This window comes from Cordyceps militaris (genome assembly GCF_000225605.1).
Source record: "Cordyceps militaris CM01 unplaced genomic scaffold CCM_S00002, whole genome shotgun sequence".
Classification (NCBI taxonomy): Eukaryota; Fungi; Ascomycota; class Sordariomycetes; order Hypocreales; family Cordycipitaceae; genus Cordyceps; species Cordyceps militaris.
In genome coordinates this window covers 3,931,910-3,948,279 of record NW_006271970.1, presented here as the reverse complement: position 1 = coordinate 3,948,279, position 16,370 = coordinate 3,931,910, and the positions used below count along the sequence as shown (strand labels likewise).

The following is a 16,370-nucleotide window of genomic DNA, read 5'->3' as shown; positions in this document are numbered from 1 at the left end:
TATAAATAAGTTAATATAAATATTAAATAATTAGTTATAATTAAAAGTAATTTTATATAATAAAATTAAAAAATAATATATATTAAAACTTATAATTATTTTTATTTTATTTTTTTTTAATTAAAAAAAGAAATTCTTTTTTTTTTATATTTATTTTTTAGCTTAGTTAATTAACTAAATTATACTTTTTTAATATATCTTTTTATTACCTAATTCTATTAGTAATTAAGATTAGTTTTTTTAAACCTAACTCCTTTATTTATATACTACTATCCCTTTTTAGCTTTTTACTATAAGTAGGTTTCTAGCTAATTATGTGTACTATAATCTCCACTTAAATCACAACATCAGAGGCTGATATGTGACGAGGTGGGGGGGTTGGTTAGTGGGCAGGTACGAATTACACCCACTGTAATTTGTACTTAAGTATCACACAAGGACGAGTTGCCAGCAAAAGTGAAAGCGCATTCTATTGCCCTAGGTACTAACCTATGTCGGTTGCTATGTGTTAACCAACCTGATCTATCATTCTCCATTCTCTCATACTAGGTAGGTCCCCGCCCTCGTCCAGTACCTATCCCCTGCTCTTTGCTTTTCACCACAATCCATCCACCCCTTGCATCCATCGTCCATCGTCCATCGTATCTCGCCTTTGCTGCTCTCAACCCAGCTCCATCTACGTCATGCCGTTGACCCCCGTCGCCACGGCGGCCCTGCGTCGATCCGCCCCCTCTGCTGCATCAATGACCAGCCCAAGCGGTCCTGCAGCCCTCGTCGCCGCTGCTGCCGCCGCTGCTGCCGCACCCCTCCCCCTCCCCGTGCCCCCCGTGCCCGGTCGGCTGACGCTTCGCCAACCCCGGCCCTTCTCCGCGTGGTCAACCCCGCGCCCTCGTCACCGCTACCGAGCCAATGCCCACGCCGCCTTTTCCACATCTACCTCACGCCACGCCAAGAACCAAGTCTTTTCCCCGTACGTCTATCTCTGTCTATCCTGTCTATCCTAGTTACTTTGCCTCGTGCGCTTGCCTCTCGAATGATGCCTTCCTGCCCCCTTGTCTCCTTGGCCCCCCTTTCTTTCTATCCTCCTTCTCATCTGACCAAGCCGCCCCCTGTCCAGAATCCGCAACAATGACACATTCCAAACCCATCTCGCCCTCTCTTCGTCCTCGCGCACGCCCCTCCTGACCCTCTGGACCGCGTCTTGGTGCCCAACCTGCCGTAACGTCGAGCCCCTCATCCGCTCCCTCGTCGAGTCTGGCGTTGGCGAGCCCCAGGGCGGCGTCGCCTTTGCGCCAGTCGAGTTTGACAGTCCCGACATCATGTCTGCCGGCGCCGAGGGCCTCGCCATGACCTACATGATTACATCTATACCCACTCTGCTCAGCTTCGACGCCGGTGAGGCTCAGACTACCACCAAGATGACTGATGCCAGACGTCTGGCTGATAAAGACCTCCTGACCCAATGGATTCAAAATGAAGCCCGACGTCATGGCGGCCGTGGCGGCGGCGGCTCCTCCGGTCTCTCTTTCGGAGGCTTATTCCGCCCCTCCACGTAGATGGACGGCTCGAGGCCGCTAGTCAATATAGTTGGTGTAGTGGCCCTCCATCGCAGTAATGTCTAGTTTCAGTGGACAGCTTAATTAAAATAGCTCTCTAGTACTGTTGTACTTCTATATACAAATTACATACAATCCATTAGTTATGGCACACATCACGCAGGCGGCGCCTGAGTAACTATGAATTTACCTGGCCGAAGCCTTAATGGACCTATCTACGATTGAAATTCGATAACGCTTTCTTGACACCAGCACTCAATTTTTAGTAACCCGCATTCGAACGAATCAGTTCATTCGAGCATGCCCAGCGCCCAGCATACTAGCACCGTGGCCATGAAAGAACCCTGTCAACCGTCACCCATATCAGCCCTGGCCAAACTTTCGTTCAACCAAGCTTAAATCGCCATCGACGCTCCTATCCAGCGCCGGTCTGGCAATGAAAGCTAGCCGCACCCTTCAACGTCGCCAAACAGCCCAGCGTTTCTACCGGCTTTTTTGTTGCTTCAGAATCGCCCAAACACGGCATCTTGATCTTGTCGATGAATCTCGTGAAATTCTACGCCTTAATATAATCTGGTTGAAAAAACTAATCCCGAGGGTGAGTGCGTGCACGCCCACGCCCCATTCGGCGCCGGTGTGGAGGTCCCCGGCCGCGCGGGGTGAGGACGGCGACACCGTGGGCAGTTGCCGGCCTCATAAACGGCGAGCAACTCTGGCGACGGCTCACGCACGTACGCTTCTGTAGGCCGGCAGCACAATTTTCGACCGCGTCAGGACGGTCAGGAATAGCCGTGTGCGTCGACAAGTATAGTTTCATGGCGACTGATGCGCGGGGAAAGTAGTGTACGGGGACCTCGTCAGGCGTGACGGACGTATTCGGCGAAATAATTACTTGGCGCAACAAAATAAAAAGTACACTGCAACGGTACTGACAAATAGTATATATACAAAGGGGGGGCCTATGGCGATTTTGTGCAAAAGGACACACGACCTCATGATGTGTGTATACTAGCGAGGTCCCGCGCAGACGATCGCGTGGTCCACGATGATGGCGCCAGGTAATCGGAGGAATAGACATAGCAACGACCTCATCAGGTGTATATGCTAGCGGCGTCCGGCGGGTAGGATCGCGTAGCTAAGTGAGCCAGGCGGGTGGTCCACGATGGTTGCGCCAAGCCATCGAAGGAACAGTACCTTCACACATCATAGCAGATGCCCTCGTGCTCCGCGGTCTACCATGTATTTGCAAAAGCGCACGCAAGCAAACAAGAATAAGAAAAGCTACGCATATAATGTACAATATTCCATGTAAAAGAGCGTCATGTTCGTGTCCATGAGTTTCTCTCCCGCGATATACGGTATACTCGGCGCCATGCGTTTCGCCCTGTCCCTATTCGCCGCGGTGCCGCCCGCCGCGTCCGGCGCCGGCACGCACTTTCTCAACCACACCGCCCTGCTGTCTGGCGTCGAGGACCCGGCGTGGTTCAGCGCCAACGTGCCGCTGGTGGAGCTGCCCAGCGCCGACCTCCAGGCCGTGTACTACTACCGCTGGTCCACGTACCGGGAGCACCTCGCGTACACGGGCGCGCCGCACGGGTACCTCGCGACCGAGTTCCTGCACGCGGCGTCGTACGGCGCGCCATTTGGCGGCATCGTCGCCGCCGCCGGCCACCACATCACCGAGGGCCGCTGGCTGCGGGACCCGCGCTACGGCCGGGACCTGGTCGACTACTGGCTGGCCGGGCCGGGCCAGCGGCCCAAGCCCGCGACCGAGGCGCTCAACAAGGACACGCGCGACTGGGCGCACCAGTACAGCTTCTGGGCCGCCAGCGCCGTCTGGCGCCGCTACCTCGTCACCGGCGACCGCAACGCCACAACCGCCCAGCTCGCCAACCTCGTCGCCCAGTACCGCGGCTGGGACGACCACTTCAGCCCGGACCTCGGCCTGTACTGGCAGGTGCCCGTATGGGACGCCACCGAGTACACCGCCGCGTCGTACGCGTCCCCCGGCGGGGACCCGTACCACGGCGGCGCCGGCTTCCGCCCCACCATCAACGCCTACCAGTACGGCGACGCGCGCGCCATCGCCGCCATCGCCGGCCTGGCCGGCGCGCCCGCCCTGCAGCGGGACTACGAGCAGCGCGCCGCGTCTCTGCAGGAGGCGCTCCAGCGCCACCTGTGGCACGCCGACAAGGCCTTCTACATGCACCGCGACCGCGACTTTGGCCGCGCGCTGCTGGACGACCGCGAAATCATGGGATTCCTGCCGTGGATGTTTGGCGTGCCCGTCGCCAACGCCTCGGCGGCACCCTTTCGGCAGCTGCTGGACCCGGACGGGTTCCTGGCGCCGTTTGGGCCGACCACGCTGGAGCGGCGCAGCCGCTGGTACATGCACGAGGCTGATGGCTGCTGCCGCTGGGACGGCCCGTCGTGGCCGTTTGCCACGGCGCAGACGCTCGCCGCCGTCGAGACGCTGCTGCACGAGTACCCCCGCCAGGAGGCCATCACGCCCGCCGATTACGTGCGTCTGCTTGAGACGTACGCCCGCACGCTGCACAAGAACGGCGCGCCGTACGTGGCCGAGGCGCACCACCCCACCGAGGACCGCTGGCTGTACGACGGCCGCGACCACAGCGAGGACTACAACCACTCGACGTTTGTGGACAATGTGCTGGCGGGCCTGCTGGGGCTCCGCGGCCGGCCTGACGACGCGCTGACGGTGCGCCCGCTGGTTCCCCCGTCCTGGCCGTACTTTGCCGTCGAGAACTTGACGTACCACGGGCGCCGCGTGACGGTGCTCTGGGACGCGACAGGCACCCGATACAACCAGGGAAGGGGCCTCACCGTGTTCGTGGACGGGGTCGTGGCCGCCCGGCGCGACACCCTGGGCGGCGACGGCGGCCTGACCGTCCCCGTGAAACCGGGCATTCCCGTGCCGGCCCCCCACAAGGTCAACATTGCCGCCAACAGCCAGGACGACCCGCTGCTGTCCCGGGCCTTTGCCTCGTACACGTCGCCATTTGACGGCGCGATGCGCGCCATTGACGGCAGCGTGTGGCGGACGGCGGTCCCGTCCAACAGCCGGTGGACGTCCTATCAGAGCCCGCACGCGAGCGACCACATGGGGGTGGACCTGCGCCGCGCGCAGTCCGTATGCGACGTGCGGCTGTACTTTTACGACGACGGCGACGGCGTGCGCATCCCCTCTCGCTACGACCTGCAGTACTGGCGGCCCGACGGGTGGGCGACGGTGCCGGGCCAGAAGCGCAGCAAGGCGCCGACAGCGTCCAACGAGGAGATCCGGGTGACGTTTCCGGCCCTCGTGACGTCGCAGCTGCGCGTCGTCGCGCCGAACCCATCGCCCGGTCGCGGCTGGGGCCTGTCCGAGATGGAGGTGTGGACGGCGCCCGTGTTTCACCTGCGCAACGAGCACAGCGGGAAGCTCATGGGCGTGGACCGCATGTCGACGGCGGCGGGCGCGCGTGTACAGCAGTACGACGACAACGGCACGCGCGATCACCACTGGCAGTTTGTGCCGGCGGGCGGGGGCTGGAGCGCCATCGAGAACCTCAACAGCGGCCTCGTGCTCGCGGTCGACTCGGATGAAAACAGCGCCGGTCTGGTGCAGAAGGACAATGACGGCACCTCGCACCAGCTGTGGAAGGTCGAGTTTGAAGGGAGCGGCCTGTTTTTGATCAGGAATAAGGGAAGCAACAAGGTGGCGGGTGTTGATGGCATGTCGACAAGCAATAGCGCCAATGTTGTGCAGTACGACGACAATGGGACAAAGGACCACTTGTGGAGTATCCTGCCTGCTGCGGTTGAGGGGTGCTATAGTTGACAATTGGCGTCAAGGTTCACACTTTATATGTTAGTAGTAGTCAGACTCAAAATGCACATGGAATGCAGCAATGCTTTCAAGGTTATCCCCAAGGGGGCCGATTGCAGCTCATTCAGAGCTTGTTCCAGCCTTGGGAGCGCTCCAAAAAGATCACATCCACCCAAGGTCGGGGAGGGATAGATATCGGTGCCAAAGTAGTAATAGTTATGATGCTATTAGTATGGACTTGACATAGCGTGGATATTGTCCTCTTCACCTTGCAGCACCGCCGTGGTTTAATAAGCTCAGACGGCCATCTCTTCGCTATGAGCCGCTCCTCTAGTATTGTTGACGGCAAAAACACGACGGAACACTGCATGGACTGGAATCCAGTAATTTTGGTTTGCCTCTTTGTTGTTGTTTTTCTTGTTATTTTCCTTGTGTATACTCCGATAAATCAGCATGAAGAAAATTGTCATGTAGCAATCGAGAGAACCCTATATCCGCCTGCCCCTCCCCAAAGAGTCTATACAGACGAATCGTTTCAAAACAACAGCAATAAAAAAATGTACGAAACGTCATTTATAATCTCCCTTCTTCCATTTCATTCCGTGTACGGGCTCGTGACAATTGCACAACTAGAAAAGTGTGATCTTTTTTGGGTTGTTGGTTTGCTTTTCTTTACTCCTTGGAGGTGCCACGGGCGCCGGCGGGCTGACCCGTCTGGAAGCCGTTCTTGAAGCGGCGGGAGACGTCCTTGAGGTAGCGCGTGCGGCCAGTGCCGACGGTCTTTCTGCGCTTGGCCTTTTCACTCCAGTTGTCTGCAGCACACATAATGTTAGCCAAATTCTCACCTCGCGAACGCGCTTTAGGGGGCACGGGGCGCTTGCGGAAGAAGGCATGGGCGAGACAATTCAATACGTACACTTGCGAATCTTGGCGCTGGGGTAGCCGCAGGCAGCGCACTCCTTCTTCTGGGCGGAGAGAGAGCGGCGACCTAGAAGAAGCAGGGCAAGATTAGCATTCGAAATTGTCCACGTGCGGGCCCGAGCAAGGCAACGGGGCTGGTGTATTTCAAAGGACGATGTTTCTCTCGACAAGTCGTTTCGGGTTCCGGGGCGTCGCTGGTCCGGTCGAGCTCTTGCGTAAGAAGAACCCCCGCCTCTGGAAAGAAATCGGTCTTCCAGTCGCGTGAAACAAGGGAGGAAACAACCCGCCCACAGCAGCGTGAAGGGCCGAGTTTCTCCCAACGGCACATGGGTGAGGATAGCTTGACCAGAAATCGAGACGCCGCGAAATGGCACCGTCCCCGCTTGTCGCTCGATCCGAGAGTCATGTCTTCGTCGCGATTGAAACCCGTAAAGAGGTCTCAGTAGGGTAGTAAAGGGCAAAAAACTAACCGCATCGTCGGCACAGAACGTGCGACTTGTTGTGGCGTTTACCGAAACTGGAGGTACCCTTGGCTATAACGAACAAGTTAGTCTCAAAAGAACAGTCCTGGCTTCCTCCAATTCTCTGCTCCAAGAGAAACAACTGCACGGCATATTCGCGAGAAAGAGAAGAAAATCGACGAGAGCCATCTTCGCCAACCTGGCATGTCACGGATCGATCGTCGTGTGTTCTGCGTGCGCTCTGGAGCTGCGTCGTCGTTGCGTGCAACTTGGCCTCCGGAATATTTTTTGGCCTCTTCTCCGTCGGAATGAAGAAATGTTGCGGTACAGCTCGTATTTGGTTTGGACCTGACTTCCGCCTTCACTGTCTCATGTATGCAATCCCCCAACATCGCGAGTGCGGTACAGAACATAGGAGGGGGTGCAGGATTCCTCTCTCGTCGATTTTCTTCTTCGTTTCAAGCATGCTCACAGCGCGGTCGCCTCCCAAATGGAATTAAATCAGAACGTACTCATCTTGTCGGTGTTGCTGCGGTCGTTGGTGGAATGGGTGCGAACTGCAAATTTGAGTCGGTTAAGAGGGCGTCGAGAGTGTAGAGGCCTTTTTTCGGTCGATGGCGGTGGAAAGGAAGAGTGGAGTCGCTCGCCCACAAAAGCTGGCCAAAATTGCGTGTCCAAGCGGTGGGCGAGCCCTAACGTCGGAGCTGCGAGCTACCCGGCCCGCCAATGTTCACCAGTTTCACGTGACTTTACCCTTCCATGTAGGCTAGACCAAGTTGGGCACCTCCATAATTGTTCAACACGTTTAACTACGTTACTCATCCAGAGTGCAGTGGATCAATGCGAAAACGGCTCTATTCAGTCAGACACATGGAGGAGGAGAACCGTTGCAAATTAGATATGCCCATATGCATCGTACGCTATCCAAAAACCAATTATCCCAAAACAATACACCCATACTCCGTCATAGCTATACAAAAAGAAATGCTCGTGTCCTCATCAGTCTTTGCTACGGACAAGTTTAACATCCAGATCAACATGCCATCTTACCAGCTCGACATGTCGCATCGGAGAGAGCGCCCGCGTCAGCGCCAATCGCTAGGCCCGAATATTTGGCCAGGCGCCGGATGCATAGTAATCGCTTTGCCGTGATGATCAAGCGTCTGCAAGGCTTCGGTGTTGCCCCACCACTGCGGTGCCACTGTCTTGGTCAAGTAGAGCGTGAAAAAGATGACGAGGGTGCAGACGATGAGGCCACAGTCAAGGGCTGCTGAGGTGATGTAGTTGTACTGGAGCCACCAGCCGGTGTAGCGACGCCTGATGAAAAAGCTGAAGATGGCGCCGACGATACCCCAGCAGAGGTAGATGTAGACGGTGGCCGGGGGGATCTGGCCCGCACCACCAAAGATGAGCGGGGTGTTAATGTACCGCAGGAAGGACTTGGGCCAGCGGCGGGCCAACAGCCAGGTGAGGATTGGCGTCACGGCGCCGATCAGCCAGAACCACTGGAGAGATGAGTAGATGGCGCCACCGCTGAAGATGCGGGCAGGACCAATGGCACCCCAGACAACAGAGGCCGTGTAGAAGACGCGGCCGCCAGGGCAGGTAAACCTGTCTTTCTGGTCGGGAGAGCAGACATCGGGAATGTTGTCGAGCGCCCAATTCATAAGCAGAATCTGGACAATGGCGGACCAGATGGAGGCAACGAGCTGCGAGGCAAACATGACACGGGGAGGGACCTTCATATAGTGGCCAAGCTTGAGATCCTGGGCAAAGTACAGAGCCTGCGACATGGAGATGTAGCCGTAATTCTTAAACATCATCATGGCGAGGGGGCGTCCCGGGACCATGTAGCCAATGATGAATTCTGTCAAGACGTTGAGGCCAAGCTGCATGTTAGTGATGGCCTGGACGAGACCGATGGGGATGAGCCAGACGATGGGCAGCAGCATGCACACGACAAATGCCCAGGCGGGGAAGCCGGTGTCCCAACCAGCGACAACACCAAAGGAGATGGCTATCATGACAACAAAGAGGGCGGCATACCACCAGTCTTCGGCGTCGCGGTACTTTTTCATGAGACGCATGTGGACGTCGTCTTCCTGATGACGGGCCATCTTGAATTGGTCCCAAATCTCGCGGCCATGATAAAGAGCAACATGGATCAGGACGGCGGAGACGGCGGCGAACGAGGTGCCGTAGGCAAGGGCGAACTGGGTGGGAAGGAAGAGTGGGGAGTATTGGTGATAGGCGGTCTCGTTGAAGTTGAAGTTGGCATCGAGAATGCGCGAGACGTTGTAGACTTTGCCCATGTTGTCAAAGGAGTCGCCGGCCTGGACAGGGAGGAAGTCGGAAAACCAGGTGCCGCTAAAGTGAATACCGCAGGAGAGGAAAATGAAGATGGCCAAGACGCCGAGGATGACGTTGAAGATGGCGTGGAAGGGTGGGATGAGAGGGGAACCGACGTAGCCGCTGACGACGGTCCAGTCAAAGGTGATGGGCATGAGACCATAACCGTGAATAGGGCCAAAAAGCTTGTTGACGACGACATTGTTGGGGGCAATCCAGCAGATCCAGGTAAAATAGGAGAGTCCCTGGAAGAGCCAGCCCGGGAACCAGTACCAGACAAAAGCCGAGGCGCCAATGATGAGGAAGAGGCGGTAGCGGCCGATGGACCAGCCGTTTGTCTTTGCAGGGTCAGAGGGGGAGTGGTCGTGCAGGCTGTAAAAGAGAGCACAGTTGACAAGATCAGCAGGCCAAATCATGGCGGCGGGCCATACGAGAAAGCGGCGGGCAAGGCCAGCGAGGCCGTAGCCGGTGCAGAGGGTGGTGATGCCAAACAGCATCTGAAAGGCCCAGCTAAAAGTCTGCTTGTAAAAGATGCGCTGGGTCAAGAGAACGTCTGTAGCGTACAGGACGCCGCCAGCGTATGAAGCCTACAACTTGGGCGTCAGTATTGGTCGAGGGTGATGAGGGGGGCGGACCATGTGGAAAATGGACTTGCAGTACATGTACTGGGTAGAAATACTCACATTGGACATGGCGACAATGACGACGTGCTCCTTGAAGTTGAACTTGCCGGGACGCAGGTTGAACTTGAGGCCGAAAAGATTCCAGACACGATCGGGCATGATGAGGTCCCAGCCGAGACCGATGGGGTAGGCGATGAGCTGGATAACATAGGTGTTGATGGTGATGGTGGGATCGCGGAGGGAGAAGAGCATGTTGATGCCGGAGCCGATGGTGCAGAGGACGAGGCCGATGACCCAGGCGCGGACGGTGTTGGCCGGGACGTCAACGTCGTAGTTGCGGACAACGGCGCGGACCTCGGGGTAGGGGCTGTTGTCCTCCATGAGGGCGTGCTCAATCTCGATGCCTTTTTCGGCGTTGCAGGTGGCTATGGCGGCGTCGAGGTCGTTGAGCTCATCGATGGGGAAGTTGGGGTCAAACTTGTGCATCTTTTCAAACTCGTGGAGGTGCTTGAGCTGCTCCATGCCGGCGACGTCGAGGTCGGCGGCGTAGGCGGGAATGGGCGTGATTTCCTCGGCCTCGTGCCGCTTGCGAAAGAGTCGGGACACCATGGCGGGGAGGACGGGGTGGTGCGAATCGCTTTGCGAGGGGAAGCTGGCTTGTCCTGCGCTTGCGCGCGCGGGGATTGCGTTGAATGTGCGCCTCGACGATGCGGGAGAAGGGTGGAAAAGTCGTGGGGAAGCAACAAGGACAGTGACTGATGAGGGGGGGGGATGTTGAATGTCCTCCGTACTTTGGCTGGGGAAACAAAGCGAGCCCGGGGTTCTGCGGGTTGATGGCACTGGGGTTCAGTGGACAGATGGGCAGCTGTGGGGGGCTCCTTTTGATGGCTCTTTTGATAAGCCCTGGCGCGCTTTTGATACCTAATTATTCAGGCGCAAAACTTTTGATAAGCAAGCAAGGACAAGGCAATTATCAGTGGTGGTGGTGAAGTGGCGCGTGGCGTCGCCGCCAAAGGACGCCTTCTTCTTGGCCGCCCGTTGCCGTCTGCCACCAACCTCTCCCTGGCTGCCATGCTTTGCATGTGTAGGTTAATAAGAGTCAAATTAATACACAGTAATTTGTACAGTCACTATTAATGCTTTGCTTTACCTGCTGGTCAAATTGCCACGATAAATTGCAACATGTCGCTTAACATTTGTTAGAGGCCCATCTTAATAAGCCGGCTCCGAGTCATGCGCTCGCCCTCTGCCACCCTACTCCGTAATCCGCCCTGACCCGACCTGCCCAACTGAGAGTAGCTGCAACAAATTCGTTTTGCTGGTTGCATACAAACACCACACCCTCTTCTTAACCACTTTTACACTCTCGACGAAGCCACTCCATTTGCCTCGCTCTCATCTCATTACTTGACATCCACATCGCTCGCAGGGCCCATCGACCCCTCGTACACTGTCCGTCGCCCCTGTGTCACTTGATGCCATTCCTCCGATGCCTGTACCGCCTCGGCGTACGCCTGCACCGTCGCCGGCAGCAGCTCTCGCCGCCCATTGTCCAGCAGCCGGATCATGAGAGCCGACGCATACGCGTCAAGAATCGTTGGCTGCCGCCCAAAAATCCACCGCGAGTCCTCGGTTCTGTGCTCCTCGATGATGCTCGCCAGTTCCGCCATCAGCGCAGACACGTGCCTCTCGACTTGCTCAATGTGTTCCGCCTCTATCGTCCTGCTATGTAGCGTGTCGTGACTGTCGCCCTGTCAGCTTCTCTTGCTTGCTTGCCGCGACGACCTCCGGGGAGAGTTGCCGTCGTTCGTCTGCAAATGACCTACAAAATGGATTTGATCTCGAGAGCCCGTCGGTGCGTTTCCGAAATGCTAGCATTCTCAAGCATGGCAGCGGCGACATTCGGTAAGCCGTTGGCCGCGGCTTCCGGCTGTATGCTGAGAGCCTTTAAATGAAACTTGTACAGCTTCTCCATCAACCCGTCGATCGTTTCCTTGTGCGCCGCAGGCACCAGCTCTGGCTGCTTGTCGCACAGCCACTTGGCGATTTGGTGGCTATCACTCAATCCCGACGGAAGCAGAGCCGACGTTAGAGTAGGCACCTGGTTTGAGCAACGGTGAGCAAATGATGCACTACTATATCCCCGCACTCTCACATCCACCGCCCTTGACGCTACTCGTCCTGCTACAACGGCGTCGACGTACCTGTCCTTTTGAATTGACCCTGGTGAGGTACTCCTCTCCCAGGTTCTCCTGCGCCGGAAGATTGACGAATTTCAACTGCACTTGCGGCGCATTGTCGCTGTTGAGCCGTCTCCCCAATCCAAGGGCGAACTGCACCATGAGCGAGTACAACGAAAAGGTAAAGTAGTGAAGCGTGTAGTCGGCCTCGGCGTCTGAGGATTTGTTTTCGCTCCCCATTGTATCGACGCAATCCATCAGTCCGGGGTGACAAAGGCGCAGGTATGTCGTCGCCACTAGATATCAACCGAGGCAAGCCCCTTGAGCGCAAGTCGCGATAGTTTTGCTGCAAGGCTCCGCGCAACTGGTGCACACGTATTCGTATCTTGTAGGGCGTTCTCTACTTTGCGTCCGATGCAGCATAGACGTTCCTTGCGTTCGCCCAGGTCCCGAGTTGCTTGTCCAAACAAATGTGTAAAAGTGTAAATCAGAATTTGGCTCCAGAACAAAAACAGAAACTCTATTGAAGTTAGTTAGGCCGGGACGGGCGGCCGACTCGCCTGAGGAACTAGCCCAAACTTGGATGAGGGTTGGGATGTGGTGACGCGCTAGTTGATTGAGTTTCCTTGGTTTTTTGGGCAACTTGTTTCCTTCTATTCTCCGGTTCGCCTCAACCGTCACAGCGAGATGTACCTGTTTCGAGGGCAGAGCTCAGGTCGCCCGCCCAGCTTGTTCCTTGTCGTTGTCCTTTTCGCGCGAGTGCCTCTGTTTTTCGCGCTATGAAAAAAGCAAAGAGTCCGGGGGAACAGAATCTGGCCTTAATCGATTGTATAAACTGTTGTGAAAACACGTCCACTGTTTATCGCAACGTGACTATATTCTAGTGCCAAGTGCGCTGTAGGGACGTACCGCGGCCGGCGCCCCGGCGCTATCCGCCAGCGGAAGCCGGCCACGGCCCCGCCACTGGCCTCAAAACGAGTACAAGACTTTTGCAGCCGCATATATCAAGATGATTGATATGTAAACCGTAATTTTTCGCTGGCGTCTTATTCAATTCTCGTCTGCTCAAAGAAATTGCCTGCGCTTCCAATAATTAGATCTGGCGCAACAAAGCCAGTCTTCGAATACGTTCCCTCCCGCCGGGGAGTCAACCAACCTGCTTTACTTGGTGAGTCTCGTGCAAGGACTCCAAGCACACTCGTATTGACAGTGCTTCATTCGTAAGCGCTTTTAAACTGACTTGGTAATTGAGTGGTGTGTGAGGGAGGAAACACCGCTATCAATCGAACTGCATGATCGCTTCCATTGATCTTGAGGGGTATAAAAAGCTTCGTTTTCTCAGCAAGCCATATATGCATGCAGGTTCCCGTCCTTCTAATTGAATAGAAAGTTTCGGATATCAGCGTGTCTCACTTGCAAACATTGCTGTAAGGCATCGCTATCGAGATATGTAAGTCAGCAACTCGGCCCATCAGCATGCATATACATGCTTGGCTGACACCATCCCCCCTGAAAGCTGTGAAAATGTCTTGTCAATCCCTACTTTCGTCAACCCCCTAGTTATGCCAAGTCACTGTCTGTCCAACTCAACTCAGCCCTCATAGGCCAGCAAGAGCAAGCCCATGTTTTGAGTACCAAGGGCTTGAACGGCGCTGTATTCGCCGGCCTATAACACGGATGCTGTGACACGATTTGCTAGTCTAGTGAAGGCAAGGCGAAATCGTCGTCAACACTGCCTCTCCTTTGAAGGCTGCGGACAGAGAAAAAGCCGCTGGTGAGAAGTTAGTCCTCATTCATATGCCTTGACCAAGAGTCCATCTAGTGGGACGGCATCTGGCGATGCAAGTCATGGCTGGGCGATTGACTAAGACGATCTTTTTTTTTTTTTTGACTTGAAAGATGATATACACTTACTTGTGACAACATGAGGGCGATTCCTACCAGTATCGCACCCCCGGTCTCCTTGTCGTTGAGCAACAAAACATCGCAGGCAACGTCACGTACCGCCTCATATCATACAACATCTACCTACGACATCTCCTTCAGCGAGACGGGTCATAATCCTTGACGCAGGGTCTCGGAACGTGTCCATGTCGACCGCCCCGAATCCAGACAGGATGCGGACGTCTTTAGTGGAGGAGTTACGCTTCGCATCGTTATTCTCGTGCACGTGGCACTCGCCAGCCCGCCAACTAAAGGGCTGGTGCCTTCCGGAACACTGGGTGATGGGAGTATTGAAGAAGGCTGGCCCTGGACGAGCAGGAAATCATCCACTAGGGCTTTGGTTCAATGAGTTTCAAGTACATGCAGCTACAGTCTTTTTAGAAAAGTAAACAGTCCCTTGGGCGATACCTGCTGGCTTGGCTTCCCTCCGTCAGGTCGGTCAACGGCACATGGCCCTTTGTGTAAGTGACGGTGTGGCCGTAGAGTACATGATACATTCCACTGAGGTGCTGAACTTGTTGCAGCAGTCAGATTCTACATACTACATATTGTTCCTCCAATATTCCACCTTTTGAGGAAACCAGATATGTGTGCAGTGGCTGGTCTCGTCTTACCCTTGACGCTGTGGTCCACGGGCAATCAGATTATGGTATCACTATTGTACGGATAGTTACAGTGTTATGTTTTTCTTTTTACTGGAGTTATCCTGGGATTATCTTGAGACATAGCTAATAATAGTGTCTTGGTGACTACCAGTTGCATTTGCGCAGTACAGAAGGCAGAAGCGATCTGGACATGCCCACCATTCCGATTTGGCTTCTTCTGGTAGCCTTTGCTAAGTCTTTGGGCTTTTTTACGATGACTTCGCTTTGTATTATATATGAGATAAATAGGGAATACGATGCGGTTCGTTTGACAGCTACAAGGCGTGTTCAGATGAGACAGACGGCTCTTCCGGAAGGGCTTGGCATGAGCCAAGGAAGTCGCGCCCATTTGCGGCACGCCCAACGTGGCATAATACATCTAGATGTCATGTCTGGAGTCGGTCTAGCAACTTGGCTTTTGGATGCCTGGTAAGGAAACAAGTTCGTTATGTATGGCGTCAGATGTCGAGGAAGGACGCGACAACTCAAATGAAGCTTACACAGCAAAGCCGTAATAAGACTTTGCTCCGAGTTCAATCAACCAGCAACTTTATTTCACTAAAGCCATACGATAATGAGTAGCGCTATGTTAGACACACTGCAAAGATAACAGCGCCAGATCAGAGTTCCGACTTGTCTTATTCACGATGTAGGGTACGTAACCAGTGAGGCAGAGTTGCGAACCCGTCAATCGTAGCCTAAGACAGCAGGGGGACTCAACCCTGCACCAATGACATGGGCGAAGGGGCAGGATGAGGAGAAGAGAAATTCAAAAAGGCGAGGAACTGTGAATTTCTGCGACCTTTACCAGTATACCCCATGTTCCTGCAGCAGTAACTAGCGAAGCCTCCGAATTGAGACGTGGAAATAACTAGAATAGAAAGGAGCGGGAACGTCAAGATGGCAGAGCACAGGTACCAATAATCGCAGGGAGGGGGTGGTTCCAGAGGAACTGGGCGTTAATATGATGGGCGGAAAAGCGGCTTTTTTGTTCCTTGTGCATATCCACATATGTGTATCCGTACGGATTTATTTAATATGTATGAAAATTCGGGATTTGATTTCTTCAATTTGAGGGGGCGCCATGGCACTGTGACCAGGTCCAGTCCGTTGAGTCAGGGTATGGGTGTAACTACAGGTATAGTCGCTGTGTCACTGTCTGGTTGGCACACCAATTTGTGAATGCATCGAGCACCCCCTTGCCGGTAACCTACCCCCCGGGTTTGTTCACAGGTACCTACAGTTGTCACTTATACATCAAGAGCTCATCTCTAAGCGCCTATAGAAAGCAGCTGCCAGGAAGCATAGATACGCCTTGAGAGAAATAGAAAGTCAGTATAGGTAGCCTAACATAATATAGTAAAGTAAAGTTTCTTCCTTATAATCCGGAGCCTCGACGGCGCAGCAAAAGTGCAGCGTGGTGGCTTGGGAGACCAGATCGCTGGTCGGCGCGGTGGGCATGAGTAGCTCGCTCCATGGCCTCGATGTTGAGGAAATTTTATCCATATTCATCCATATTACCATATTACATTACCCTGTGCATCAGACAACTACTAGCCGGTGAGTCACCCTTTGTCCTAGCAGTCAATTCGTCATGACTTTGCCGCCACAATCCCAACGTCTGTGGCACAGCCCTAAGAGTACCGAGTATAACAAAAAGCCTATTCCCCTGGCCCCTTGACCCTTCAACTGTGCTGAGGCCCCATCCAATACTCATATTTACATTTACCACAGGGAAATTTTCGCCCATGATGTACAACCGGTGTACTGAGGCCCCATTCAATACTCAAGTCACAAATATTCGGCCTCGCCCTCATATTTACAATTACCACGGGAGACTTTTCGCCCATGGTGAATTACACC

The 16,370-nt window shown here is 54.6% G+C and overlaps 5 protein-coding genes across 5 annotated transcripts; 2 read left to right on the top strand and 3 right to left on the bottom strand.

The window, feature by feature from the left end:
* Positions 1 to 491: 491 nt before the first annotated feature.
* CCM_03179 (Thioredoxin-like protein) lies at positions 492 to 1,556 on the top strand (the record flags this gene model as incomplete). The annotated part of the gene is made up of 3 exons (XM_006668331.1): positions 492 to 505; positions 572 to 970; positions 1,118 to 1,556. 3 exons carry the CDS (start codon positions 492 to 494, stop codon positions 1,554 to 1,556), a joined length of 852 nt encoding a protein of 283 aa, XP_006668394.1.
* A 1,372-nt stretch (positions 1,557 to 2,928) lies between these two features.
* CCM_03178 (coagulation factor 5/8 type domain protein) lies at positions 2,929 to 5,397 on the top strand (the record flags this gene model as incomplete). The annotated part of the gene is made up of 1 exon (XM_006668330.1): positions 2,929 to 5,397. The coding sequence occupies one exon, from the start codon at positions 2,929 to 2,931 to the stop codon at positions 5,395 to 5,397; it is 2,469 nt and encodes an 822-aa protein (XP_006668393.1).
* Positions 5,398 to 6,057: 660 nt separating this feature from the next.
* CCM_03177 (60S ribosomal protein L37) lies at positions 6,058 to 6,920 on the bottom strand (the record flags this gene model as incomplete). The annotated part of the gene is made up of 4 exons (XM_006668329.1): positions 6,058 to 6,197; positions 6,302 to 6,373; positions 6,777 to 6,839; positions 6,911 to 6,920. The coding sequence occupies 4 exons, from the start codon at positions 6,918 to 6,920 to the stop codon at positions 6,058 to 6,060; spliced, it is 285 nt and encodes a 94-aa protein (XP_006668392.1).
* A 932-nt stretch (positions 6,921 to 7,852) lies between these two features.
* Positions 7,853 to 10,348, bottom strand: CCM_03176 (small oligopeptide transporter, OPT family; the record flags this gene model as incomplete). Its single annotated transcript, XM_006668328.1, has 2 exons — positions 7,853 to 9,703; positions 9,800 to 10,348. 2 exons carry the CDS (start codon positions 10,346 to 10,348, stop codon positions 7,853 to 7,855), a joined length of 2,400 nt encoding a protein of 799 aa, XP_006668391.1.
* A 794-nt stretch (positions 10,349 to 11,142) lies between these two features.
* Positions 11,143 to 16,357, bottom strand: CCM_03175 (Thioredoxin-like protein; the record flags this gene model as incomplete). Its single annotated transcript, XM_006668327.1, has 4 exons — positions 11,143 to 11,482; positions 11,566 to 11,840; positions 11,944 to 12,134; positions 16,276 to 16,357. 4 exons carry the CDS (start codon positions 16,355 to 16,357, stop codon positions 11,143 to 11,145), a joined length of 888 nt encoding a protein of 295 aa, XP_006668390.1.
* Positions 16,358 to 16,370: the final 13 nt, after the last annotated feature.